Source organism: Engystomops pustulosus, chromosome 1, assembly GCF_040894005.1.
Source record: "Engystomops pustulosus chromosome 1, aEngPut4.maternal, whole genome shotgun sequence".
NCBI classification, from domain to species: domain Eukaryota; kingdom Metazoa; phylum Chordata; class Amphibia; order Anura; family Leptodactylidae; genus Engystomops; species Engystomops pustulosus.
This window is the reverse complement of record NC_092411.1, coordinates 138,989,901-139,015,052: the sequence shown is the minus strand read 5'-3', so window position 1 is coordinate 139,015,052 and position 25,152 is coordinate 138,989,901. Positions and strand designations below refer to the sequence as shown.

The 25,152-nt window shown below is 42.8% G+C and overlaps 1 protein-coding gene across 2 annotated transcripts in view; it reads right to left on the bottom strand.

The window, feature by feature from the left end:
* The window catches only part of SHB (SH2 domain containing adaptor protein B), a 106,128-nt gene extending 100,673 nt beyond the window's left edge, over window positions 1–5,455 (bottom strand). The window contains exon 1 of one of the 2 annotated variants that reach the window (XM_072154519.1): window positions 4,356–5,455. In XM_072154519.1, the coding sequence (XP_072010620.1) occupies window positions 4,356–5,030 (675 nt within the window). In that variant the 5' untranslated portion in view covers window positions 5,031–5,455. The remainder of the gene's footprint in view (window positions 1–4,355) is intronic. The other variant, XM_072154510.1, reaches the window with a different exon arrangement.
* Between the last annotated feature and the right edge of the window lie 19,697 nt (window positions 5,456–25,152).

The window sequence follows — 25,152 nt, the reverse complement described above, 5'->3', positions numbered from 1 at the left end:
ATGGGGCTTGTGGGAAGCAGGAATTTACAGCAGAGCCCTCAGGTATAGTGTAGCAATGAAGAAAGTGAAAGGATTGTATAAATCATACACAATAGTGAAAGATTCATAGAAGAAAAAAAAAAAAAAAAAAGGTATCTCCCGACCAACCAGGATAAGGCGACCTCTGTTCAACAGCCTCTTATCTCCAGCACTCAAGAGACAATGTTGTAGCAACCATTCATTAGGAAATTCCTTAGGTTCCTTTAAGTAAAAACAAGGCAACATCTGACAGCTAAGCACACGCAGAAGTTCACATTACCAGGACAGCAGACATTGGCCCAGATTTATTAAACCCCTCTACCAGTTTTCTTTCTGACTATGCATGTTCCTTTCAGTGCAAACTGCTTGCACATGTATTTATAAAGTGTCTGTGACACAATTGTGACGAGGCTGCACTATACCGGACACAACAAAAAACAGGGGAAAGTGTGGGGGGGGGGGGGGGGAGGGGATGTTCCAGCGCAGAGTAGAACTGTATGCCACATTTACCAGTGTCGCCCAGCCCACTGGTAAACTGCACTTGGTTTGCACCGTTTCTGGGCCAATGTGTGTTTTTCTAGTATATTCAACAGGTCAAGGCTATTAGATGATAACCATGTCACAAGACAAATTCATAGTTTAAGCAATGGCAGCCATCAGGAAACCAAAAGGGAATCTTTAAGTCTGTTTTAAAAGGGTGCTCCAAAGTGTAATGGTAATCCTTAATCCACAGGATAAGTGACCACAATTTGATCTGTGGGGATTCAACCACTGCGACCCTCAATAACATCCTGCAGCTCCACTCAATATTTATGGGAGTGCTGGAAATTTCTGTCCATTTCTGTCCGTCAATCTCTTATATCATCTAAAAGAACATTGGAGACATTCAATAGACTGACAGGAAGCTGTCACTCCATCAATAAGGGAAAGCAGAACTCCTGTTTTTGTGATTGGTTGGGATCCCAAAAATTGGACCCTCACAGATCAGATGTTTATTTCATATTCATGGATCGGGAGTAACAGTCATATTTGGAACTACCCCTTCAAGCTGGGAACACACATTACATAAGGGTTGTGGGCATCTGAGGAGGATAGTGTATGCTTAAATCCAACTCTAGTTGTCAGGGAGATAAGCAGCTACTGGAGGTGATGGCATGTATTATGAATGGAGAAAGATGCTGTCAGTCTTAAAAGAACACCCAACACAGAATTAGCCATCACACCCATGGCCAAGTAGAAACTATGTAGCGCATCTGAATGACAGCCTAGATAATTAAGCCTAGATGGGCTTAGGGGGTTGTATCACAAAGCAGACCTCAACAGGATAGAAAAGGGTGTGATCTGTCTGAATGGAGAGCTAGAAGAGCCTGTCTATAAGACTACCAAAGATCAGCACTAGGTCCATCCAGGTATGAGCCGAGCATGGATGGGAATGGAGATATCATGCATATGTTTAGATAACGTCACTGCTGAGAAAGCATAGGTCAGAGTGGCTCCTGCCTAAAAAGACATGTAAACCCAGATTACATAAAGTATAATATGATGATTGTAACAAGACTACTCCATGGCCAGAGGCAATACTATAGCCACCACTCTCAGCAATGACACTTTACCTTGTGACTTCTCCAGAATTTACTCTCATGACATGGCATGCACAGCATGTGTTGCCAAAGGGCACATAAAGCCATAAATGGGCACCTCACAAGTCCTCAGGTTTGTGAGAGAAAAGGTACATGTTCACACAATGAATTCCACCCATATTTTACCATTATGCAACAAATTACAAGAATGTGGACTTTCAGGTTACAGAGGTCAATGTCACAAGCCATCTTTCTCATAAATGCCAAAGTAAATGATTGTTCTGAAACGGAAGTAGAGAAACTGCTTTTCTTGTAACATAGCTGATTTACCCGTAGTACCTGCTGTGGGCTATGCATAGATGCCAGTGGGTACCATCCCATTCTATCCTGTCTGCACATGTTATCTCCCCATGTCACTGGGTAAGTATAAGAACCAGAATCACCCATTCACAATATCACAACAAGGTCCACATTGGAACAAGCAGGCACATTACTATATCAACATGCAGGAACATCACCTTTACCCTCCATCAATATCCTAAAACTGTTCAGGGCTGCGAGAGGCAGAACACCAATTCTAACCTGTTATTCTGGATCCAATAGAGACACCAAAGCCCCCTTTGGGGATGGCACAGCTGGGTGGGGAGCTATGCTAAACTGCAAGGACAGGCACAGTGATGCTTCACGGATTCTACACATGGAAAGTATATATGGAATAAGAAAAAGCTAGGGTTGATGGTATGTACTGAAGATTGTATGATTCATAGTTTTAAGATACATACGCAAACATATACAGGCAGTCCCCGGAGGTTTGTTCTTAAGTTGAATTTGTATGTAAGTCGAAACTGTATATTTTATAATTGAAGTTCTAAACAAATTTTTTTTCTTTTGTCCCAGTGACAATTGGAGTTTCAAAATTTTTGCTGTAATTGGACCAAGGATTATCAATAGAGCTTCAGTACATTCACCTTACAGCTGATCATTGCAGTCTGGGACTATAGTAAAGCATCCAGAGAGCTTCACCAGAGGTCACAGTGGGCAGAGGGGTCCGTCTGTAACTATGGGTTGTCTGTAAGTCGGGTGTCCTTAAGTAGGGGAGTGCCTGTATACACATATAGAAATATTGAGTACATGGGCATAAATGGAATGGAGTGTACAATCAGTGATAATTTTAGTATATATTCTACATTCTCCAAATCCATGACTAGTTGCCATTGTAGGGACTGTAGGCACAAGTTATGTATATTATATGTTCTGCATATTGTACGTGGTTGCAGCCGTTATACATTATATGCAAGTACATGCCCTGTATAAAGGTTACATATGTGCAGCTATAATACATTATGTATATGTGGCAATTTGTATATTATATGGTCTGCACACTTTACATGTGTATAGCTGTCATACATTATGTAGAAAGTACATGCAGCAACATAAGTAAAAAGGTTACATGTGTATGCATCGTACATTTTATATAATGAAAGTACATGCTCTATATAAAGGTTTAACATGTGCTGCCGTCAAACATATATAGTGCATTCATATGCTCTGAACAAAAATTACACAGATAGAGGTTACACATGTACGGTAGCTGTCATGCACCATATCCAATGCATATACATGCTCTATATAGAGGTTACACATGTACAGTAGCTGTCATGCACCATATCCAGTGCATGTTCATGCTCTATATAGAGGTTACACATGTACGGTAGCTGTCATACACCATATCCAGTGCATGTACATGCTCTATATAGAGGTTACACATGTACGGTAGCTGTCATACACCATATCCAGTGCATGTTCATGCTCTACATAGAGGTTACACATGTACGGTAGCTGTCATACACCATATCCAGTGCATGTACATGCTCTACATAGAGGTTACAAACGTACATTAGCTGTCATACACCATATCCAGTGCATGTACATGCTCTAAGTAGAGGTTACACATGTATGGTAACTGTCATACGCCATGTCCAGTGCATGTACATGCTCTAAGTAGAGGTTACACATGTATGGTAACTGTCATACGCCATGTCCAGTGCATGTACATGCTCTAAGTAGAGGTTACACATGTATGGTAACAGTCATACACCATATACAGTGCATGTACATGCTCTATGTAGAGGTTACACATGTACGGTAGCTGTCATACACCATATCCAGTGCGTGTACATGCTCTATATAGAGGTTACACATGTACGGTAGCTGTCATACACCATATCCAGTGCATGTTCATGCTCTACATAGAGGTTACACACGTACATTAGCTGTCATACGCCATGTCCAGTGCATGTACATGCTCTATGTAAAGGTTACACATGTACGGTAACTGTCATACACCATATACATGCTCTATACAGATGTTACACATATACGGTAGCTGTCATACACCATATCCAGTGCATGTACATGCTCTATGTAGAGGTTACACATGTACAGTAGCTGTCATACACCATATACATGCTCTGTACATTTGTTACACATGTACAGTAGCTGTCAAACCATGTACAGTGCAAATATGCACTTGTCATACATCACACAGCCACTATACTATATAGTATGTTCTGTGTACATTATACATGTGTAGCCATTGCATATTCTGCAGAACTGCTACAAGTGGTTAGTTGGCATGACTTGCTTTTCTGTGCCCACATTGCAGGTGTGTAACACGTTGCACAGCGCAATGGGTAAGACAGGGTGCAGGTAGGTAGGTGGCAGGGCTGCCATAGGCCGGTGCAGCATTGTTCTTACCTTCTCCTTCTTGCTGCCCTGCTCCTCGCCCTTGCTCATGCCCCCGGTGACTGCGGGGCTCCAGGAGATGCCGGTGGGTCCGGTGGCCGGGTTCTCCCCCCAGCCGCAGCTGTCTATCTTGATGAGCCGGTGCTTGGGGGACACGATGTACTTGAGGTCGGAGCCCCCCACTAGCTGCTGCTGGTGGCGGGCAGCGGTCGGCCTCCTCTCGCTGTTGCTGCGGTACAGGTGCGGGGAGGAGGACGAGGATGAGGACGACGATGTGGTGTTGGTGCTGGAGCCCGGGTACGGCTCCTGGAAGAGGCTGTTGCTGCTGCTGCACCCCGGCGCTCTGCCCCTCCTGCCGTCCGCAAGCTGCTCCTCCCCGCACATGGCCCGCAGCTTACGGAGGGACGAGCCGGGGCCATTGTACGGGTCCTCGAAGTCGCGCTCCTTCTGTGCCCGGTAGGCTCGGATGAGGTCGCTCTCCTCCCGGGCGGGCAGCGGGGACGTGTGGTGGTGGTACTGGGGGAACGCCGGCTGCTGCTGCTGGCTGGGCTGCTGCTGCTGCAGGTGGAAGGAGCGCTCGGTGCCGCCGTTCCTCTTGTAGTCGGGCCTGGGGGGCTGCGGGGGGCTCTTGGTCTTGTTATTGTTGTTGTTGCCCAGGCTGAAGTACTTATTCAGCCATTTGGCCATGGTCGTGATCAGTACGACGGACACTCCCCCGTACAGGGCTCACATGGAACTGCTGCAAGTTGTGGGGCAACTCTCCGGAGCTCAGTCAGTGCAGCAGCTGCTCCATGGACGGGACAGTGGTCACCTGTGGCTGCCCATGAGGTGCCCGCTCAGTAGTAGCGCCTGTCAGCCGCCAGTGACATGGAGAAGTTGCTGGAGCACTTGTTGAGTGGTGACAGGCGCCCTTCTCGCAGCGCTCCCGCTATATCCAGTGGACGGGACTCCCGCTGCTGACAGCTCCTCCGGCTGCTGCTTGTGCGGCCGCTGTATCACTGCTCACCTCTTGCTTCACAGGCGGGGCGGGGCCAAGCGATAACTCCCCGCCCCCCACGCGTCACACCACGCCCAGCACCACCAGGACCTGCCTCTTTCCAAGTAACTCGGGGACTCTCACCTCAGCGCGGGGCGGCACTGGCTGTCGTATACTCTGCCTTCCCGTATAGGGAGAATCCCGGCAATGCTGCGGGACAATGAATAAAGCCAATCCACCTATGCTAACATCAATATGTCTCATGGCGCCCCTGCTGGACATGTATGGAATGTACAGCCAGCACAACCTGACAGCTGGTCCTGGGCGCTGGTGTTATGGCCAGGTCTACCATGACTGGCATTAGAGGTGTGCCAATGTTACCAGCATACAGTGACCATACATGGCTCGGCCCATCTTATAAATACAATGTGGTGACATGTCATGTCACTTCCATCTGACCAGGACCACATCACACAAGGCAGAAAGCTACTGGCAGAGAAGTAAGCTGTCTTTACTAACATTTCATGACAGAATGACAAGTCCTCCATCTACCTATATGTGCAAGATACAAGTACAAGGACTGTTCTGTGTCCCTATCTATATACTGGATAGGAGGAGTGGCTCTGCTATTCCTAATATGTACTAGACCAGCAGAGCTCATAAATCAAATAGTATCTAAAATCCACAACAATTATTGGATATGCATTAAAATTGAGTACCAAAGTGCTGGGCATGTATACGGCAAATGTAAACAACACATTTGTTTACAACACAGATGTAAACAACTCTGCCCAGATGTGTAGGATATGATTAGTAGTACTGTGCCCAGATGTGTAGAATATGAGTAGTAGTACTGTACCCAGATGTGTAGGATATGAGTAGAAGTGCTGTGCCCAGATGTGTAGAATATGAGTAGTAGTACTGTACCCAGATGTGTAGGATATGAGTAGTAGTGCTGTGCCCAGATGTGTAGGATATGAGTAGTAGTACTGTGCCCAGATGTGTAGGATATGAGTAGCAGTACTGTGCTCAGATGTGTAGGATATGAGTAGTAGTACTGTGCTCAGATGTGTAGGATATGAGTAGTAGTGCTGTGCCCAGATGTGTAGAATATGAGTAGTAGTACTGTACCCAGATGTGTAGGATATGAGTAGTAGTGCTGTGCCCAGATGTGTAGGATATGAGTAGTAGTACTGTGCCCAGATGTGTAGGATATGAGTATTAGTACTGTGCCCAGATGTGTAGGATATGAGTAGTAGTGCTGTGCCCAGATGTGTAGAATATGAGTAGTAGTACTGTACCCAGATGTGTAGGATATGAGTATTAGTACTGTGCCCAGATGTGTAGGATATGAGTAGAAGTGCTGTGCCAGATGTGTAGGATATGAGTAGCAGTACTGTGCTCAGATGTGTAGGATATGAGTAGTAGTACTGTACCCAGATGTGTAGGATATGCGTAGTAGTACTGTGCCCAGATGTGTAGGATATGCGTAGTAGTACTGTGCCCAGATGTGTAGGATATGCGTAGTAGTACTGTGCCCAGATGTGTAGGATATGCGTAGTAGTACTGTGCCCAGATGTGTAGGATATGAGTAGTAGTACTGTGCCCAGATGTGTAGGATATGAGTAGTAGTGCTGTGCCCAGATGTGTAGGATATGAGTAGTAGTGCTGTGCCCAGATGTGTAGGATATGAGTAGTAGTACTGTGCCCAGATGTGTAGGATATGAGTAGTAGTGCTGTGCCCAGATGTGTAGGATATGAGTAGTAGTGCTGAGATATGCAGGATTCGATTATTACTACTGTATCAATCTGTCTACGCCAGAATACTGGAGTAATTTACCCCTGAAATGCTGTGTACCACATTTATTGAAGATTTTAGGCAGTTTTCCAACTTATTCAAAAAAAGGGACATCGTCTCGATGAAAGGTGCGTGGCAGAGGCAGAAAATAACCCGTGCACCAGAGAATTCAGTCTGTGCACCAGAAAATTCAATGTTGTGGTGCAGCAAACTAGACTAACTAATAGCAGGTGTAAAGTAGTTCTCACCAGCCTTATACTGCACCAGATACAATGGGGCTCATTTACTAAGGGTCGCGCACTTGTTGGACTGTGCACAGTTTTCGGGGCTAAAACGGCTTGCACAGGTATTTAGTAAGTGTGTGCGCTGGGATTGTGGCACATGCGACCCATTTGTGATGCAGCTGTGCTGGCTTCTAGGCGACAAAAATTAGGGGGCAGTGTGACTAATTCAGACTGAGCGCCGTATTTAACTTTTAAATTGTGTCGCACTCCCTATGTTTAAAATGCAGCACAAAAAGATGGTGAACTCTGTGGAACCTGTGTGGGGAAGCGACACATTCATAGTTTCAGACGGACAATCTTAGTGAATAGCCGCATGCAGCATTATAGGCGGACAAAGCACTTTCAGTGACCCTGTTTGTAAATGTGCCCCAATGATTAATCTGGCACAGCAGAGATCTGTCCACTTCTACTCTGCACTGATCTAAACACTGACACATTAATACATCTCCCCAATATGTCTTTGTCTCAGTAACTTGTCATCTGGCCTTGAGCATCAATTACAGCTTCACAACGTCTCATGCTGTTCACAAGTTCACTAATTTTCTGCTGAGGTGGCTTCCCACTCTTCTTAAAGGGTGTCCCTCTGGTCACTGAGGTTCTGGGTTACAGAGTTACGAGCTTCTACACAGCGACCTGAATCCAATGAGATTTAGGTCTGCAGAAATAGCAGTAATTCCCCAATGATGTCATCTTGATGATCTGGCGCATTTTCATCTATGAAGATGAAATTAGACCTGTGTGGTACATGAAGAAGCACATTGACCAGATTAATGATGTTATTTAAGAAGTACAGGCAGTCCCCGGGTTACGTACAAGATAGGTTCTGTAGATCTGTCCTTAAGTTGAATTTGTATGTAAGTCAGAAACTTAATAATTGTAACCCCAGGCAGAATTTTTTTGGTCTCTGTGACAATTGGATTTTAAAAATGTTGGATTGTCATAAGAACCAGGATTAGTAATAAATCCTAATTGCAGACATCTTTGATAACTATCATAGCTGTTTATTGTAGTCTAAGGATAAAGTACAATAATTTAACAATATACAGAGGTCTGTTTGTAAAAAGGGGTCGTCTGTAAGTCGAGTGTACTTAAGTAGGGGACTGCCTGTATGGGCTAGTCATTTTATCATTCACATAGGGTAGGGCATAGAGGCGTAGCTAGGGGTTCAGCATATTGGGGCAAAATTCACCAAAGTGGGCCCCCAACCCAGGTGTACCAGTATTCCACCATACAGTGACCATATAGTGATAGATACTGGTTCTCCTCAGGCCTCCTTATTGATAATCATAGTATATAACAACATTAAACCACTAGACCATAAGGACCTGTGGGTGGTATAGAGTCTCAAATCCACTTGACAGGTTCCCTTTAAATTTACGACAAAATATATTTATTGAAAGCTGTCACTTTTATGTCAAAGATCTGTGCATGATGACAGGTGTGAAAGGAAAATCTTCACTTTATATCCATCAGCCTTGATTTATCATTACTGGTACTGTGCTGTGCCCATACATACAGGATAGGAGTAGTAGTACTGTACTGTGCATATATATGCAGGATGGGAGTAGTAGTACTGTGCCCATATATACAGGATAGGAGTAGTAGTACTGAGCTGTACCCATATATATAGGATAGGAGCAGTAGTACTGTGCTGTGCTCATATATACAGGATAAGAGTAGTAGTACTGTGCTTTGCCCATATATATACTCAGGATAGGCATATTAGTACTGATCTGTGCTCATATATACAGGATATTATATTTTCACCTGATCTGTTCCCCTCTGGTTTTTATGTGTGTTTGTCAGATGTTTTTATCACATACAGAAATACAATTGCAATCATATTATGAGTAACAAAAGCTTTTATTGACAGAATGGGGGTCATTTACTAAGTGCCCGATTCGCGTTTTCCCGACGTGTTATCTGAATATTTCCGATTTGCGCCGATTTCCCCTGAATTGCCCCGGGATTTTGGCGCACGCGATCGGATTGTGGCGCATCGGCGCTGGCATGCACACGACAGAAATTGGGGGGCGTGGCCGAACGTAAACCCGACGGATTCGGAAAAACCGCCGCATTTTAAATTAAAAGTCTGCCGCGGAGCTTGCACTTACCTTCACTCAGCCCGGCTCGGTGAACTCCAGTGCGTTCCGATGCTTTTCAGCACAGCAGCGCCACCTGGTGGACGGCGGAGGAACTACCTTAATGAATCCCGTCCGGACCCGAATCCAGCGCAGAGAACGCGCCGCTGGATCGCGAATGGACTGGGTAAGTAAATCTGCCCCAATGAGTTAATGCAGCAAGTCAATATTTGCAGTGTTGACCCTTCTTCTTCAGGTTCTCTGCAATTCTCCCTGCAGCTCTCAATCAACTTCTGGACCAAATCCTGACTGATAGCAGTCCATTCTTGCACAATCAATGCTTGCATTTTGTCACAATTTTTTGGTTTTGGTTTGTCCACCTGTCTCTTGATGATTGGCCACAAGTTCTCAATGGGATTAAGATCTGGGGAGTTTCCAGGCCATGGACCCAAAATCTCTATATTTTGTTGCCTGAGCCATTTAGTTATCACCTTTGCTTTATGGCAAGGTGCTCCATCATGCTTGAAAAGGCATTGTTGATCACCAAACTGCTCTTGGACGGTTAGAAAAAGTTGCTCTTGAAGGACATTCTGGTACCATTCTTTATTCATCTATGTGTTTTAGGCTACACTGTGAGAGAGCTGATTCCCTTGGCTGAGAAGCAACCCCACACATGAATGGTTGCAGGATGCTTTACAGTTGGCATGAGACAAGACTGGTGGTATCACTCACCTTGTCTTCTCCAAACAAGCTGTTTTCCAGATGTTCCAAACAATCTGAAAGTGGATTCATCAGAGACAATGACTTTACCCCAGTCCTCAGCAGTCCACTCCCTGGACCTTTTGCAGAATATCAGTCTGTCCCTGATGTTTTTTTTCTGGAGAGAAGAGGCTTCTTTGCTGCCCTCCTTGACACCAGGCCTTGCTCCAAGAGTCTCCGCCTCACAGTCTGGGCAGATACACTCACACTTGCCTGCGCTCTGCACTGGTGGTAGCCCGATCCCGAAGCTGAAACACTTTTAAGAGACAGTCCTGGCGCTTGCTGGTCCTGGCGCTTGCTGTGTAGTAGTGCACTGTTGTGTCCATATATGTACAGAATAGGAGTACTGTTTTAGGCTGTGCTTTATTGTACAGACATATACATAGACACACACACACAGACACATAGACACACAGAAAACACATACTATTCACCTGACATATGTGCTCTTTCTCACCTCGGAGAGTAGGGCTGAGCTATCTGGATACAGCTCTATCTGTGTTCCTCCTAGGGACACAGATAGAGATGAAAGATCCTCAGTGGGCCCTTTAAAGTCCGGGGGCCTGGAGCCTCTGCTACCCCTTACCCCCCAGTAGCTATGTCTCTGGTAGGGCAATTCCACACACCCTGCCACCATCACCGCCTTGCAGGTCTTCAGCATGCAGACCATGCTCATGTAAACGGTTTTGAATGGTCTGTCATGACATTTCCCTTAAATGTGCATGGAATCGTGTGTCATTCATCATCCCTTTTCGTGGGGTTGTTCACAATTAAGCAGTCTTAAGTGTGTGATGTGGCAAAGAAAGTCCTCTTTTCCTTTCTGTGACTCTTTTAGCCTCTCTGCATATCGGTTGCAGCCCTCTGATAACATTCTGTGACACTCCAAGCTAAGTGTTTGCTTCCATCTAAGAACATCCAACTTGCATATCAAAGGCAAGGTACTTTTTGTCAGTTGTCAGCTGTCATCTTGGTCTCATGATATCAAATTGTAAACAGCATGATGAGAGGGACTGTTTAAATACCAATTCTCCCCTGTGTTGTGGCCAAATCACAGTGAAGAGTAGTCCTCCATCTCCCTCTCTTCCAACCTCTGCTCATCGCTATGCCCAGGTGTTGGATCCCAGGATGTCGTCTTATTCTGAGAATTCACTGTTACCACCCTCCAGGCCCTCTTTTGCTGTCATAAGAATTCAGAGTGCTAGGCAAGCTGTGAACTCCCGCTCATCTTCGTTCAATCCCCACTAGGTAGACACATGGGAAGTTACATGACTCATCTAGAACAATCACACAATGCAGATTTAGGAGTGGTGAGAGAGGATGTTTAGACTGGCTGCTAGAGTTACCTTTGTAGAAGATGATCAGTTTTGCCGATTGTGTGAATGCTTATGATTCTGCACTGGCCACGCAACAATTCAGTTACAAATTCTAGCTGGCCAGCTGGACAATAGCAAAAATAGGGGCGCCGTAACAATGTAAGGATCCATGGCCTAACTGAATCTGTGGAAACCCCCTTACTGTACAATACTCTGCATCAGATATGCAACTCTCTGTTAGAGGTTCCTGCTGATACTCATTTAAAGCTAGACAGAGCACATTTTTCTCTACAACTACAGCCCTCCTACGGATGTAATCTGTAGCATTCATAAATATCAAATCAAAGATGCAATCATGTCGAAAGCCCAAGGTGAGTAGAGTATTATTCATCAGGGACTCCGGATTTATCTCTTCTCATCCTCCTCAAACCTAAAGCCTTTAAATCCTTCCTGGGGGAGTCCAGACAGAGAAATATTCCCTACCCCTGGGAGTTTCTATTTTGTCTTTACATATGACACTCTGGTAAAAGATACTCTCCACTTCCAGCCAGACATCTGAGACGTCAAGGTGGCCAAAAGGCACCTCAACTTCTATGCAGATTGCCACCTGACTAGTTACTTTAGATGTGCCAGTATTACTTGACATCACGTTGGGATGCTGAATATGCCTTATCTGCCCCCCCCCCTTTTGATTGCATGGCTTACAGAAAAATTTGTAAATTTCTGAACATGCCATTCTCCGAGACTCTGTTGCTGAACAAAAGGCATGTTCAATCATGTTTAAAGTTTGTTCAACAACATCTAGTCAAGCTGTACAATATTGGGAGAATATTGTCTGGTCAGATAAGATCAAAATGTAACTCCAAAGCTGCCAATACCATCAGTGAAGTGGGAACATCAAGAGGGGCTGTTTTTCTGAGAGCTCCATGCTCCGCTACAGGTGTCATTAAACCGCCTATCCTGCTCCAAGCAGCTCACTACAGTGCTGGGAACAGGAGGCTCTGTATTATGACATCACAGTGCATGTCCTGCACATGGAGAAGAAGAGGAAGAGGCTGCTGAAAGGGAGAATATATTTTTTGATTATACTTTGTGAAGAGGGAGCACATTAGGGGGCTGTGAGGACATAACTGGGGGACTGTGGGCACATTACTGGAGGGTTGTGAAAGGCATTACTGGGGGGCTGTGAGGACATTAGTGGGGCTATGAGGAGAATACTGGGGGTTGTGTCAGATAATTCAATAGTGATGCACCGTGTTAAATTAGCTGGCCAAACTGAGGTCAGAAGGTTTGTTGTGTCTGTCAGCACAGTATCCAGAGGCTGGATGCACTACTTGGAGACTGGCCAGTACACCAGGAGACATGGAGGGGGTCTAGGAGGGCACCAACCCAGCAGCAGAACTGCTACGTCCACCCGCACCAACGGTTAGAAACCAAATCCATGAGGATGGTATGAGGGCCCAATGTCTACAGATGGACGTTGTGCTCACAGCCCAACACTGTGCAGGACGCTTGACATTTGCCAGAAAACACCAGAATTGGCAAATTCACCACTGGTGCCCTGTGCTCTTCACAGATGAAGTTCATGCAAAATCCTTAAAGTAAATCTTGTTTAATCTCTGTGCTGAGTGGTTTTGTTGAAAAAAAAATATGATAAAATTATGATAAGGAGGCTCTGCTGGGGCTCAGTGCTTTTCCTTTAACATTAGTTATGCACTGCCCAGAGGATGATGTAATCACTGTGTTCTCCCTGCCAGGCAGAGTAATCAATTGCTGCACCATCCCCCAGCTGCTGTGTATGAGTGACCCAGCTCAGGTTGATTAGTCCTGTCTTGGATGTTCAGAAAGCTCTGTGTGTAATGTGGATCCAGCTTTCCCAAAGTCCTGAATTTTATTATTGTTTTTTTCAGCAAAATCACTCAACTCATGGATTAAACAAGATATTTGCAGCTATAGCATATGTTTGGTTCATAATGCATGAAATCAGATGGTAGATTTACTTTAAGCATGACCAGTTGTAATGGTGTGTGTAATGGTGGTGGGGTGGCATTTCTTTGGAGGGCTATACAGCCTTCCATGTGCTCGCTAGAGGTAGCCTGACTACTATTAGGTACCGAGATGAGATCCTTAGACCCCTTGTAAAACCATATGCTGGTGTGGTTGGCTCTAGGTTCCTCCTAATACAGGACAATGCTAGACCTCATGTAGTTGGAGTGTGTCAGCAGTTTCTGCAGGATGAAGGCTTTGAATCTTTGGACGGTCTGGTCATTCCCCAGACCTGAATTGGCTTGAGCACATCTGGAACATCATGTCTTACTGAATCCAACAAAGTCATGTTGCACCAAAGCTTGTTGAGGAGTTGACAGATACTTTAGTCCAGGTCTGGTAGGAGAACCCTTAGGAGACCATCCGCAACCTCATCAGGAGCATGCTAAGGTGTTGTAGAGCAGTCATACATGCACGTGTAGGCCACACACAATACCGAGCCTCATTTCGACTTGTTTTAAGGACATTAGATCAAATTTGATCAGCCTGTAGAGTGTTTTTTTACTTTAATTTTCTGAGTGACCCCAAATTCAGGCCTCCATTGGTTTATAAATTTCATCTCCATTTAGAATTTTTTTGTCAGCATTCAATGAAATATTTTATTTATTCAGATCTAGGAAGTGTTCCCTTTATTTTTTGAGATATATATATATATATATATATATATATATATATATATATATATATATAAAGTATTCAGACACCTTTACATTTTTTACTATCTGTTTCTCATTAATGTACACTCTGCACAGCATCTTCACAGAAAAAAACGGAAAATAAAAATTTAAATATACACTCACCGGCCACTTTATTAGGTACACCATGCTAGTAACGGGTTGGACCCCCTTTTGCCTTCAGAACTGCCTCAATTCTTCGTGGCATAGATTCAACAAGGTGCTGGAAGCATTCCTCAGAGATTTTGGTCCATATTGACATGATGGCCATTCTCTGTAAACCCTAGAGATGGTTGTGCGTGAAAATCCCAGTAGATCAGCAGTTTCTGAAATACTCAGACCAGCCCTTCTGGCACCAACAACCATGCCACGTTCAAAGGCATCAAATCACCTTTCTTCCCCATACTGATGCTCGGTTTGAACTGCAGGAGATTGTCTTGACCATGTCTACATGCCTAAATGCAAGTTGCCGCCATGTGATTGGCTGATTAGAAATTAAGTGTTAACGAGCAGTTGGACAGGTGTACCTAATAAAGTGGCCGGTGAGTGTATATGTAGCTCAGAGACATTATTGTGGAAAGGCACAGATCTGGCCAAGTTTCCAAAAAATTTCTACAGCACTCAAACCAAATGAAGCAATCAAGGAAGAAGAGACTTTTTGAGAGAAGTAAAGAAGAACCCCGAGAACCCTGAGATCACTGTGGCGGGCTCCAGAGATAGTAGGGAGATGTGACAAAGTTCCACAAAGTCAACTATAACATCAGCTCCACCAGTTGAGGCTTTATGGCAGAGTATGTTGATGGAGCATCTCCTCAGTGCAAAACACACGAAAGTCTGCATACAGTTTGCAAGAAAACACATGAAGATCTCCCAAACTATGAGAAATAATATTCTCTCGTCTGATTGGTTTTGGTGTTAATTCTAAGTATTCTAAGTAAAATTATGCTCATCACCTGCCAAATACAATTCCAACAGTGAAACATGGTGGTGGCAGCGTCATGCTATGTTTTTCAGCTTTAGGGACAGGATGACTGGTTGCAATTGAAGGAAAGATGATTGGTTTTTATGTTAATTCTAAGTATTCTAAGTACAATTCTGCTCATCACCTGCCAAATACAATTCCAACAGTGAAACATGGTGGTGGCAGTGTCATGCTATGTTTTTCAGCTTTAGGGACAGGATGACTGGTTGTAATTGAAGGAAAGATGAATGCGGCCAAGTAAAGAGATAATCCAAAAAAGTACATTGATCCAGCGCAGAGTAGTGTGGAAAATCTTGAAATACTTTATTTGCTCCAGTAAAAACAAGAGTACACTTACATGCGCTCCAGCACTGCGTCCACGGTGTGGACTATGATTTCTTGCCTACGCGTTTCGAGTGCGTTATGCACTCTAACGCACTCGAAACGCGTAGGCAAGAAATCATAGTCCACACCATGGACGCAGTGCTGGAGCGCATGTAAGTGTACTCTTGTTTTTACTGGAGCAAATAAAGTATTTCAAGATTTTCCACACTACTCTGCGCTGGATCAATGTACTTTTTTGGATTTTCCCTGACATACACGCTGGTCACGTAGAGATCCGAGCCGCAGAAGTGGGAGCTGGTGCCACAAGGACTCATTGGGTGAGCGTTTTTTTGGCTTTCTCATAACAATGTTTTGTTTCTTTCAAGAAAAGAGATATCCTGGATGAAAACCTCTTCCAGAGTGCTCTGGACCTCAGACGAAGGTTCACCTTCAAACAAGATAATGCCCCTAAGCTAAAATAACAAAGTGTGACTTCAGAACTACTCTGTGACTACTGTGTCACTTGCACAAAAAGCAAAGCAAAACATGCATCTATATTGGAGAGTTAGGAGGTCTTTTAATGTTTCATTAAGTGTATGGATGGAAGCATTAGCATTGCAGCACCAATAGGGGGCATAGGCACTGTAATGATTCCTGATAAATCCCTGCAGTAATTTCTTATTATTCCGGTGCCAGACAATACCCTTACAAGGCTCAGTATATTTGAGGTGACCTTCAAATATACTCACCTAACTCAAAAAACATTGCGTGATTTCCTCACACTTCTACTCTCTATGGCTAATATGATACAAGTCTATATTACTAGAGACTTATGATTAGACAAAATCTATATACTGCAAAGGAAAAATCAAGGAAGCAGCACTTAAATAAAAAAAAAAGATTGAGTCATTTTCACCTCAAATTTGGGCCAAATGGATATTTTTCACTGTTGATGAATAACCCAATCATATTTTATTGGAGTGCTGCTTCCTTGGTGTCTTCATTTATGGTTTACATGCACTTTGGAGTAGGGTTCATTTGAGGCGTACACCCTACCTCTGGACAAAGCTCTGTTGTTGTTATAGTGCTGCTTATTCTATATTATTGCTCATATAATTTATATACTGCATATCTATGTTTTTATTTCTTTACCAGTGTGGATTATTAACAACATCTGCTAAGAATTGTCAATAGCACCTTTAGAAATATATTTCTTAGAAACTCGATGGCATGTTCTACTTCCTACTGTACATAATTCAAACTTCTTTCCCTTTTATAACATTTTGCTAAGATGCTTTGGAAAATCTTATAAACTCTATGCACTTAGTAATGTGCTCTTGTTCCAGCTGTATAAAACACATTTTTTTCAGTCTTCTTTGCCAAACGTCTCTATTCTAATTTGTGGCGCACTTTGGCTCTGCCACATAGTGAATAAAGTAATTAATGTGAACTAGAAAGTTGGAGAGTAACTGAATGTAACTGTCACTTTACAAGAACACCACTTATTTCACACAAAAAAAGTTCAACTGTTCATTGAGCGCCCTGTATTGGTGGTGAACTCATAAGATGTAAATGCAGGAAGCCAGTGTATGTTAATTGCATAGCTCCAGGATAGACCCGCTATGAGAAGGAGCGCTGGCTCTTCTAGAATGTACTTATTTAGTATGCAAAGCATACAACTCCAACCGCTCATTTTCTAGGACTCGTTTTTTTACACTAGGATGTGTTCTATTATGCAAATGCTGTCTTGCTGTAGGAAATATGTCTTTCAAATATCTTCATTGCCTCAGGCCGTCATTTATATTCTCTGTAGGATTTTCTTTTTTATGATTTTCTGTCACAGTGTGCCATGCTTTGACGGCAGGTTTGTCTTTAAATAATATTTCTTTCTGCTGGTTTTATGTGTTTAATCTGTCTAAGTAACCTATCCTTTATTTAAAGGAAATACATGCTTACATTGCTCATTAAACCTCGTTAGAAAGATATTATTAAGGTCCACAGCCTTCTGGGTAAGCAAATTTTACTTTAGACATGGAGCAGAAATGAGAAAACAGTTTAATTCTATGAATTTGCTATATTTATTATACAAGAATTTTATAACTTTTAATTAAATAAAATAATTTCATCTAATTATTGTGTCCTATTTTAATAAAGTATCAGTGGCAAAATTAACACTGTTTCAAAACAGTATAACTTTTTGGAATTTTTTCTTACTCACTGTGGTTGTCCATGTGTACTCTTCTTAATGTTATCTATTTGAATCCCTTATCAAATGTACAGCACCTGCAAATTAATGTTATCAATTATTAAATAATAAGACTTTTTTTAATACCATATATACTCATAAGCCAAGTTTCTCAGGACAAAAAAACAAATTCGGCTTATATTCGAGTTAAACGCCCCCCCCAGTAGTCACATTTCTGACGCCCCCTGCAGGTAGTCTTCCTTCTTCCCGCGGCTGCAAGTCCACATGCGCTGGATGTGCACACACTATCATGTTAGCTGCTGCCGACATCGAAGTGTGTGCGCTGCAGCACGAGATCTGTCACTGGCGGCGAGCTGACCTGCTGTTGCCAGGGCACTGAAATCTACTGGAAAGTGGAGGACCTGCAGGGAACATCTGAAAGGTCAATATTGAGTTTACTTTTTTTATATACTGGGGGCTTGCTGGCTATACACTGGCTAACTGTATACTGGGTTGGGCTAACTGGCTATATACAGGGGGCTGGTGCTGGCTATACCAGGGAGCAGGTGCTGGCTATATACTGGGGGGCAGAAGGCTGGATAGCTATATACGGGGCCAGGGGGCTGACTAGCTATATACTGGTATACTGAATAAAAATGTTCACCTAAAAATGGCTGCATTGGCCTACCAACAGCTTTATTGTACAATAATAATAATAATTCTTTATTTATAAAGCGCACACAGATTACGCATAATGTACAATAATATCATATGCAGAGGGCATATTTACTTAAAGGGGTTGTCTGAGACTTATTAAAAAAAACAAAAGGTGGCCGGGAGAGGACTGCTTAAAAAAATAAAGATGTACTTGGCTACCGGCGCCCTCCGGGTGTCCTGTGCTGCTGTTGCTGCTTATACTGTGTAATACATTTGGCTGATCTTGCTAAACTGAATAGGCATTATACTTTACCTTACCACCATGTCATTTGCTTACCTTACAGCAATATTTTGCACCAAAATGTATTTCTGGTTATGCTAGACATCTTCAAAACCTTTCTAGTGAGGTGCAGAGATATCTTAAACACAATTTGGTGCCTGGCATATACAGCTTTTTGTTTTACACTGTAAATCGAATTCATACATATGTTACATCTTCTCACCCTGAAAATGTTTGTTGCGCCAATAGAGTTAGCACATAAGATGAGTTGTTAAACAAAGATATGTGATATACCTGCACACAATATGTGATGGCAATGATTCAACTGATATAAAGTAAAAACAGCCAAGTCTAAATTTCATGCTTCTTCCCTACACATTCAACCTAATGCATTTCTTAAAGGGAACCTGTCACGGCTGTTTGAAAAAGATGATCATTAGCCAGGTTCCCATAGAGCCTTATATGCCTAAGGGCACCCTTTTTTTTAACTATGTTGATCGATGGTCACAAGTGGAGAAAATGAACTTTGATTGAATCTAGCGAGTCAGACTGGGCGTATACTCTATCAGTCACCTCCTCAGCACGTCATTGGGTCCTCCTCTTTCTACTTCTCTTTCAGATATCTCACTTAGCCATCTTGCTGAATTCGCGTGCATGCTTTTCCCCATCCACATACGCAGTGAGGCGATGAAGGCCATGGACAGCTCAAATGCTCTCTGTATCTGACAGCCCCATCTGGCTTATGTGCATGTGCAAGCATTTGGCAACACGACAATGGGAGATATTGGAAAGAGGAGTGAAAAGAGCAGGAACCAATGACATGCTGAGGAGGCGGCTGCTAGACTCAAGCGTGAGGCCAGTCTGACTCGCTGGATTCTCTGCCTGGTTACAGGCAGAGAATCAAAATTCATTTTTTTCAAACAGTGGTGACAGGTTACCTTTAAACTATTCAGCAATCCTATATTAACTTCTGCCTGCCTATAATAGAAGGTCAGTGAAAATAAAAGTACTGGTCATAGGAATCTATGTCAGTGTGGTACAACAAATACTCTACTAAGCCATGGCTAGGGTTTTGTAGTGGACACAATTCCTCATGCACCATTTCTCAAGGATTGTCTTTCCCCATGAAAAATGCCACCGGCATTTAAAGGAAATCTAGCACCAGGATGAAAGATCATATGCAAATGAGCTTGAGGGGCTCCAGGCTTCATAGTTGTTAATCAGCCTGGAGCCCCTCAGGCTCATTTGCATATATTCTTTCATGCCCTTTAAATACCACTAAAGGCTTGGATATACAAAAAATAAATGCAACATCCCCCACCGGGGCTAGCCTTTTTTTGGAGCCTGGAGGCAGCCGGGACCCGGAATACCGGAGTGGCTGGCGGTTGCAGCCTAGGCATGCTGATGTCACGGTGCTTTTTATGGGGACCGGAGGGCTGTCCTACAGCCTGGCAGGTCTCCAGCAGGTGGTATGTGCAAGAAATATGGAGGGAGAGGCTGAGGTACTGGTTCTCCCTGGGGCAAACCCCTTAGTGTTTGTAATATATGCCCCCGGGTAATGAATGGGGAGACCGTGGTGGTGATACAGCCGTATCCAGGGATCAGAGGCAACATTGTGCAAAATAGCTCACGGATCTTGTTACAAATTCCGGATTACAGGATGATTCCGGATTACTGGAGTGGTCATGGAGAGTGATCCTCAGGAGTTGGTTCACCAGCCTGGTAGTAGATGCAGGCTGGGATGTAGCTGTGTCCAATACTGGATGCTGCAGCTTTGTCCAGGGTGGTAGTTCTATGTGTAGCACTGAAGGTCTACTACACACTGTCTTTCGGGTCACTGACAGATCTGTGCTCTCTAGGGAAAGCTGGTGGTAAAAACTGCTCCTATGTCAGGAGCTATATTCCAAGAGCTTCTTCTATGGTGAAAGCTCGGGCCTAGGAACTGTTCCTCTGTCAGGAGCTGGGGCCTAAGAGTACTTGCCTCTTCCTGTCCAGGGGTTTGGTTAAACCCTGGTCAGGTGGTGGCTCACTCTCCAATCACACTCCAGTTTACATAAAGGAATATCACTGGATGACAATCTTACAATGCTCAACTCTTGCCTGTTCAGGCAGTATCAACAGCTGCTGGTGCCTAACTGTATTCTCCCTGAGGCGAGTTGCGCAGGCTCACCTGCTGGGGAGATATAGATGGGGCGCCTCATTCGCAATACCCCTCTGCCTATACGTTGGCAGGGGTGTTGCATAAACATCTACTGCACATAAAAAAAATCTAATCAAGTATAATAAGATACATAAAAAATATAAAAGGACATCTACCACCAGGGTGAAAGACTGTATGCAGATGAACCTGAGGCCCTTCAGGCTCATTTGCATACAGGGCTTCATCCTGGTGGTAGATGCCCCCTAATGTTCTTTGACATAGTCTTCATTAACACAACCGTTGGGGGACATATATACAGGCGCAAGGCCGTTAATGGGTGCACGGGACGTACCGCTTGGCACCGTACGACTCTGTACCCTGGGAAAAGATAAGACATGTCCTATCTTTCCCCATATTACAGCACCATGTGCCATGTATCTCTCCATCACCACGAACGTATGCCCTCCATTCTACGGACTGGCGGGCATACGTTAGTGTGAATGCAGCCTTATACAGTGTCTGTGAACCATAATCTCCTGGAAAGAGCTAAGTGTAAAGAACCTCTTCTTTAAACAAATCTAGAATAAATCAGTAACTCATGGATTGTTGGAAGTTGTCAATGTAATAAGGAGTATATAGATCTAGAGCATGGTACAACACTGGGTAGGTGCAGCATTCCAGCTCCATGGAAGTCACATTATTAAAATATATTTCACAGATTTACATCATGTACCTGCTGTCTTAAGCAACAAATTCCTGCAAATTCAGGCACCAACGGTGTTAAAAAAGGCGATTATGCAAATGTTTAAAAGTATTTCTTAAGAACTATTTTTACCATGTGCTGTGTTTAGGGAAAAAAGGCAGAATTAAATGAATTTCAGTGATTTAACATTTCCGGCAACATTAAAATAATAAAAAATAAATATATTCTTCACATAACAAAAATCTCATCAAGAATAATAAGGTACATATCACACATATTAATGTCCTTTGACTTCAATTTGCAAAGCTAATGCATGCCATTTCCCTTCAAAGCAACATTATTCCTATTAAAAATTCAGGAGCAAAAGCAATAGGATAAATTGAGATTCATCATTTTTGCTATTACTTGCTGTCTTATTGCATGGAAAACTCAGTCTCAGACCATTTCATTGTGTCTCATGCTCTTTTACTGGATCAAGCTATTTATTTATATTAAATATACGGTAGGTTAAAGATGGGAATGTCATTTTTTATTATGTTAAGTCACAAATCTTTTGTCTATATTAAGTCAAACTTAAAACGGGTACCCATAATAAATTGTGGCCATGTAATATTTTTAATTATAGATAATACTAGGAATGTTCAAATCTTGAAGTGGTATACAAATAAAAGTTGAGGAAAATTATTTTTTTTTACTTTCATTTGTCACAGAGAAACTGCCTAGTTTTCTGTTTGACTATACACTGAAAATAATGGAGCAGATTTATCAAGCTGTCTAAAAGTCAGAATATTCTTAGTTGGGCATGGCAACCAATCACAGCTCAGCTTTCAATTTACCAGTGCTCATGAATATCTTAAAGGGAAGCTGTGATTGGTTGCCATGGGCAAATAAGAATATTCTGATATTTAGGCAGCCTGATAAATCTTCCCGAATGTCTTTGGAGCTTGCACATGTATTTAAGAAGTATTTGTGCCAGTTATGTGTCGTGGCTGCATCGTGCCAACAAGACAAAAAATGTGCACCTAAAGGGGCATGTTAGTGCTGTAGTCAGAGTTTGCGACACATATACATATGTGCACCATTTTTTCTTGGCGCACCTCTAACATACAGCAACTCGACAAAATTGCATGGAATGCTGCAGGAAAGATGTACACCAAAAAAGATGATGCACACCGTCTGAGCAGTGCTGGCTCTGCCAGATAATTAACTCTGCGCCAGAATTCAGTAATCTGGTGCACCATGCACACTTAGTGCTGTTTGCCTTACTATTGATAAATCTGGGCCAATGATTTTTGTTATGATTCAATTTTTTATAGCAGATTCAGATTCCACAGGAAAAATTATATTGATTTGACCTAGGTATTTTTCTATTTTGCTTACAGACACCACTGTAATCGGCACTAAAGTGTGCAAAAATGTTGAAAAAGGCGAAATTTTGATAAATACACATCTGATCTAAAATCTGAAAATATAAGTTTGCAATTTTTTACCAAACGGAAACACTTAATGTAGAGCATTCCATATTTACAAACTTTTTAAGCAAGGAGAAAAATCCCCATCTCCACCACAGGCACCACCCCACCAGGTCTGATGAGCAGATTCCTTAGAGAGTCATAAAAAGACATAAATCCAGGTGACACATTCATCCCTGCTCTGAGAGTGTTACACGTTGTCATAAACATATATTACCAGACCCTCCTTTCGCTCTGAGATTTGAAATTGTCTTTTAATACAAGGACTTTAACATCTTGTATCTTGTGGTCAGGGCTGCTAAAGTGTTTTGGCACAGAAAGTTCTGTCTTGTTTGCTTTTATTGTGTGACAGTGAGAGTTCATCCTTGTTCTCGGTTGCTTCCCTGTTTCACCAACATATAGGCCAGTAGGACATCTAGTACACACAATTAGATAGACCACATTGTGTGAAGTTCAAGTGAAGTTTCCTGGGCTTATGTAACGCCTTATTGGAGATAGGGATCTTTATCCTCTCAGTAGTCATTATGTCAGGAAAGGTTTTACATCTTGGTTAGTTCAGGGAGATGTTCCTGTTATTGCTAGAAAGTACAGCTCCTGACAATTATATTTTTTAGATTGGGGACTTGTCTACAGCAAAGAAGAGGGAAGTCTGGAAATATAGATTTCAGGCTGTCATCATTTTGTAACAAAGGGTGTAATTTGCATGCAATTCCCCTTAGCACTTCAAGATGTAGGTTGTAGGTGACAACAAAGGGTACCCTGTGGTTCTCTCTTTCTGACTCGCATTGGAGGAGATGACTTCTTAGAATACGGATGGCTCTGGCAATTTTATTTTTAATGGTGCTTGGATGCTATCCCTGATTTAAAAATGTTTTTCGAAGGCTAGTAAGGCGTTTGTCCCTGTCTGTGGTGTTGGAGCATATACGGTTGTATCTAATTGCCTGACTGTATACAGTTGAGTTTTTTATGCATCTAGGATGGAAATTGTGCCATCTGAGGTTTGTTGGGAGACCAATTTGGTTTGTGGTACAGTGATGTTTATACCTGATTGTTCTGTATTTGGATGACAGTATCCAGAAAATTATTTTCAATGAATGAGTAGTTGAGGTTAAGTTTGATGGTGGGATGGAGCTCATTGAATCGCTCATGAAACTTCTTTTGCTGATGTTCAGAATGAGTCCAGATAATAAGGAATCATCAATGAACCAATAGTAGGCAAGAGGTCTTGTGCTGCAGGTGGACAGAAAGTCACTCTACAGTTTAGCCAGGAAAAGATTGGCATATTGTGGTGCCATTTTATTCCCCATTGTTCCGGTTTGCTTTAAAGGTATTCCCACAAGACAAGTTTCTTAAATATACTCAGGATAACAAAATAACACATTCTCTAATTAACTTTTATTAACAAAAATACAGTATTTCACAGATATAATTCCAGCAGCCATCTCCCCTGACAGTGTAGAGCTGAGCTCTTCTTTGCTCTCTGCAGTGGCCCCCAACCTTGCATTCCAGGACAAGCTCACACTGATACACACTGAATTCCTTGCCTCAAACAACAGCATGAGCAAGAGGACAGCTAAAAGCTACAGGGAGATACGTTCTTTACCCAGGGAGGGAGGAACATAAGATCTGTGTATGTGGCAGAGCAGAAATGTAGCAGAGTGTCATTGTGTGTAATATACATCTCATGGATCTCATCATCTAATCTCTGATCTGTCTAACCTCTCTTTCTATGTGTTAGGTGCTAGTACAATGTTCAGGTTAATGATAGTGTATCTAAACTATATCTCACAGAGTCTCTGCCAAGACTCTGGACAAACACCATTAAGTACAAATTGTCACCAAATGAAAAGTAGTTTTGAGTAAGAATGGATTTTGTGAGTTTAAACCATCCTGATGTGGGAGATTAGGATATACTAAAAGTACAAATTATAAAAACTTTTGTACTACTCTTTGCAAACTCTGCACTAAGCAAAAATATGCATAATTAGCTACCTGTAGCTGCTTAGCAGCTATCAGAGGCTTTACCTTGCCCCCAGGGTAATCTCCATGTACCATGCCTTCTGGTTTCCATGGGAAGCTGTATAGTACAGTAGACTTGTTGAGAGGTGCTGTAGGACCTGTAGTGATGTCACAAGTGTGTGACTCTTCACATGCTT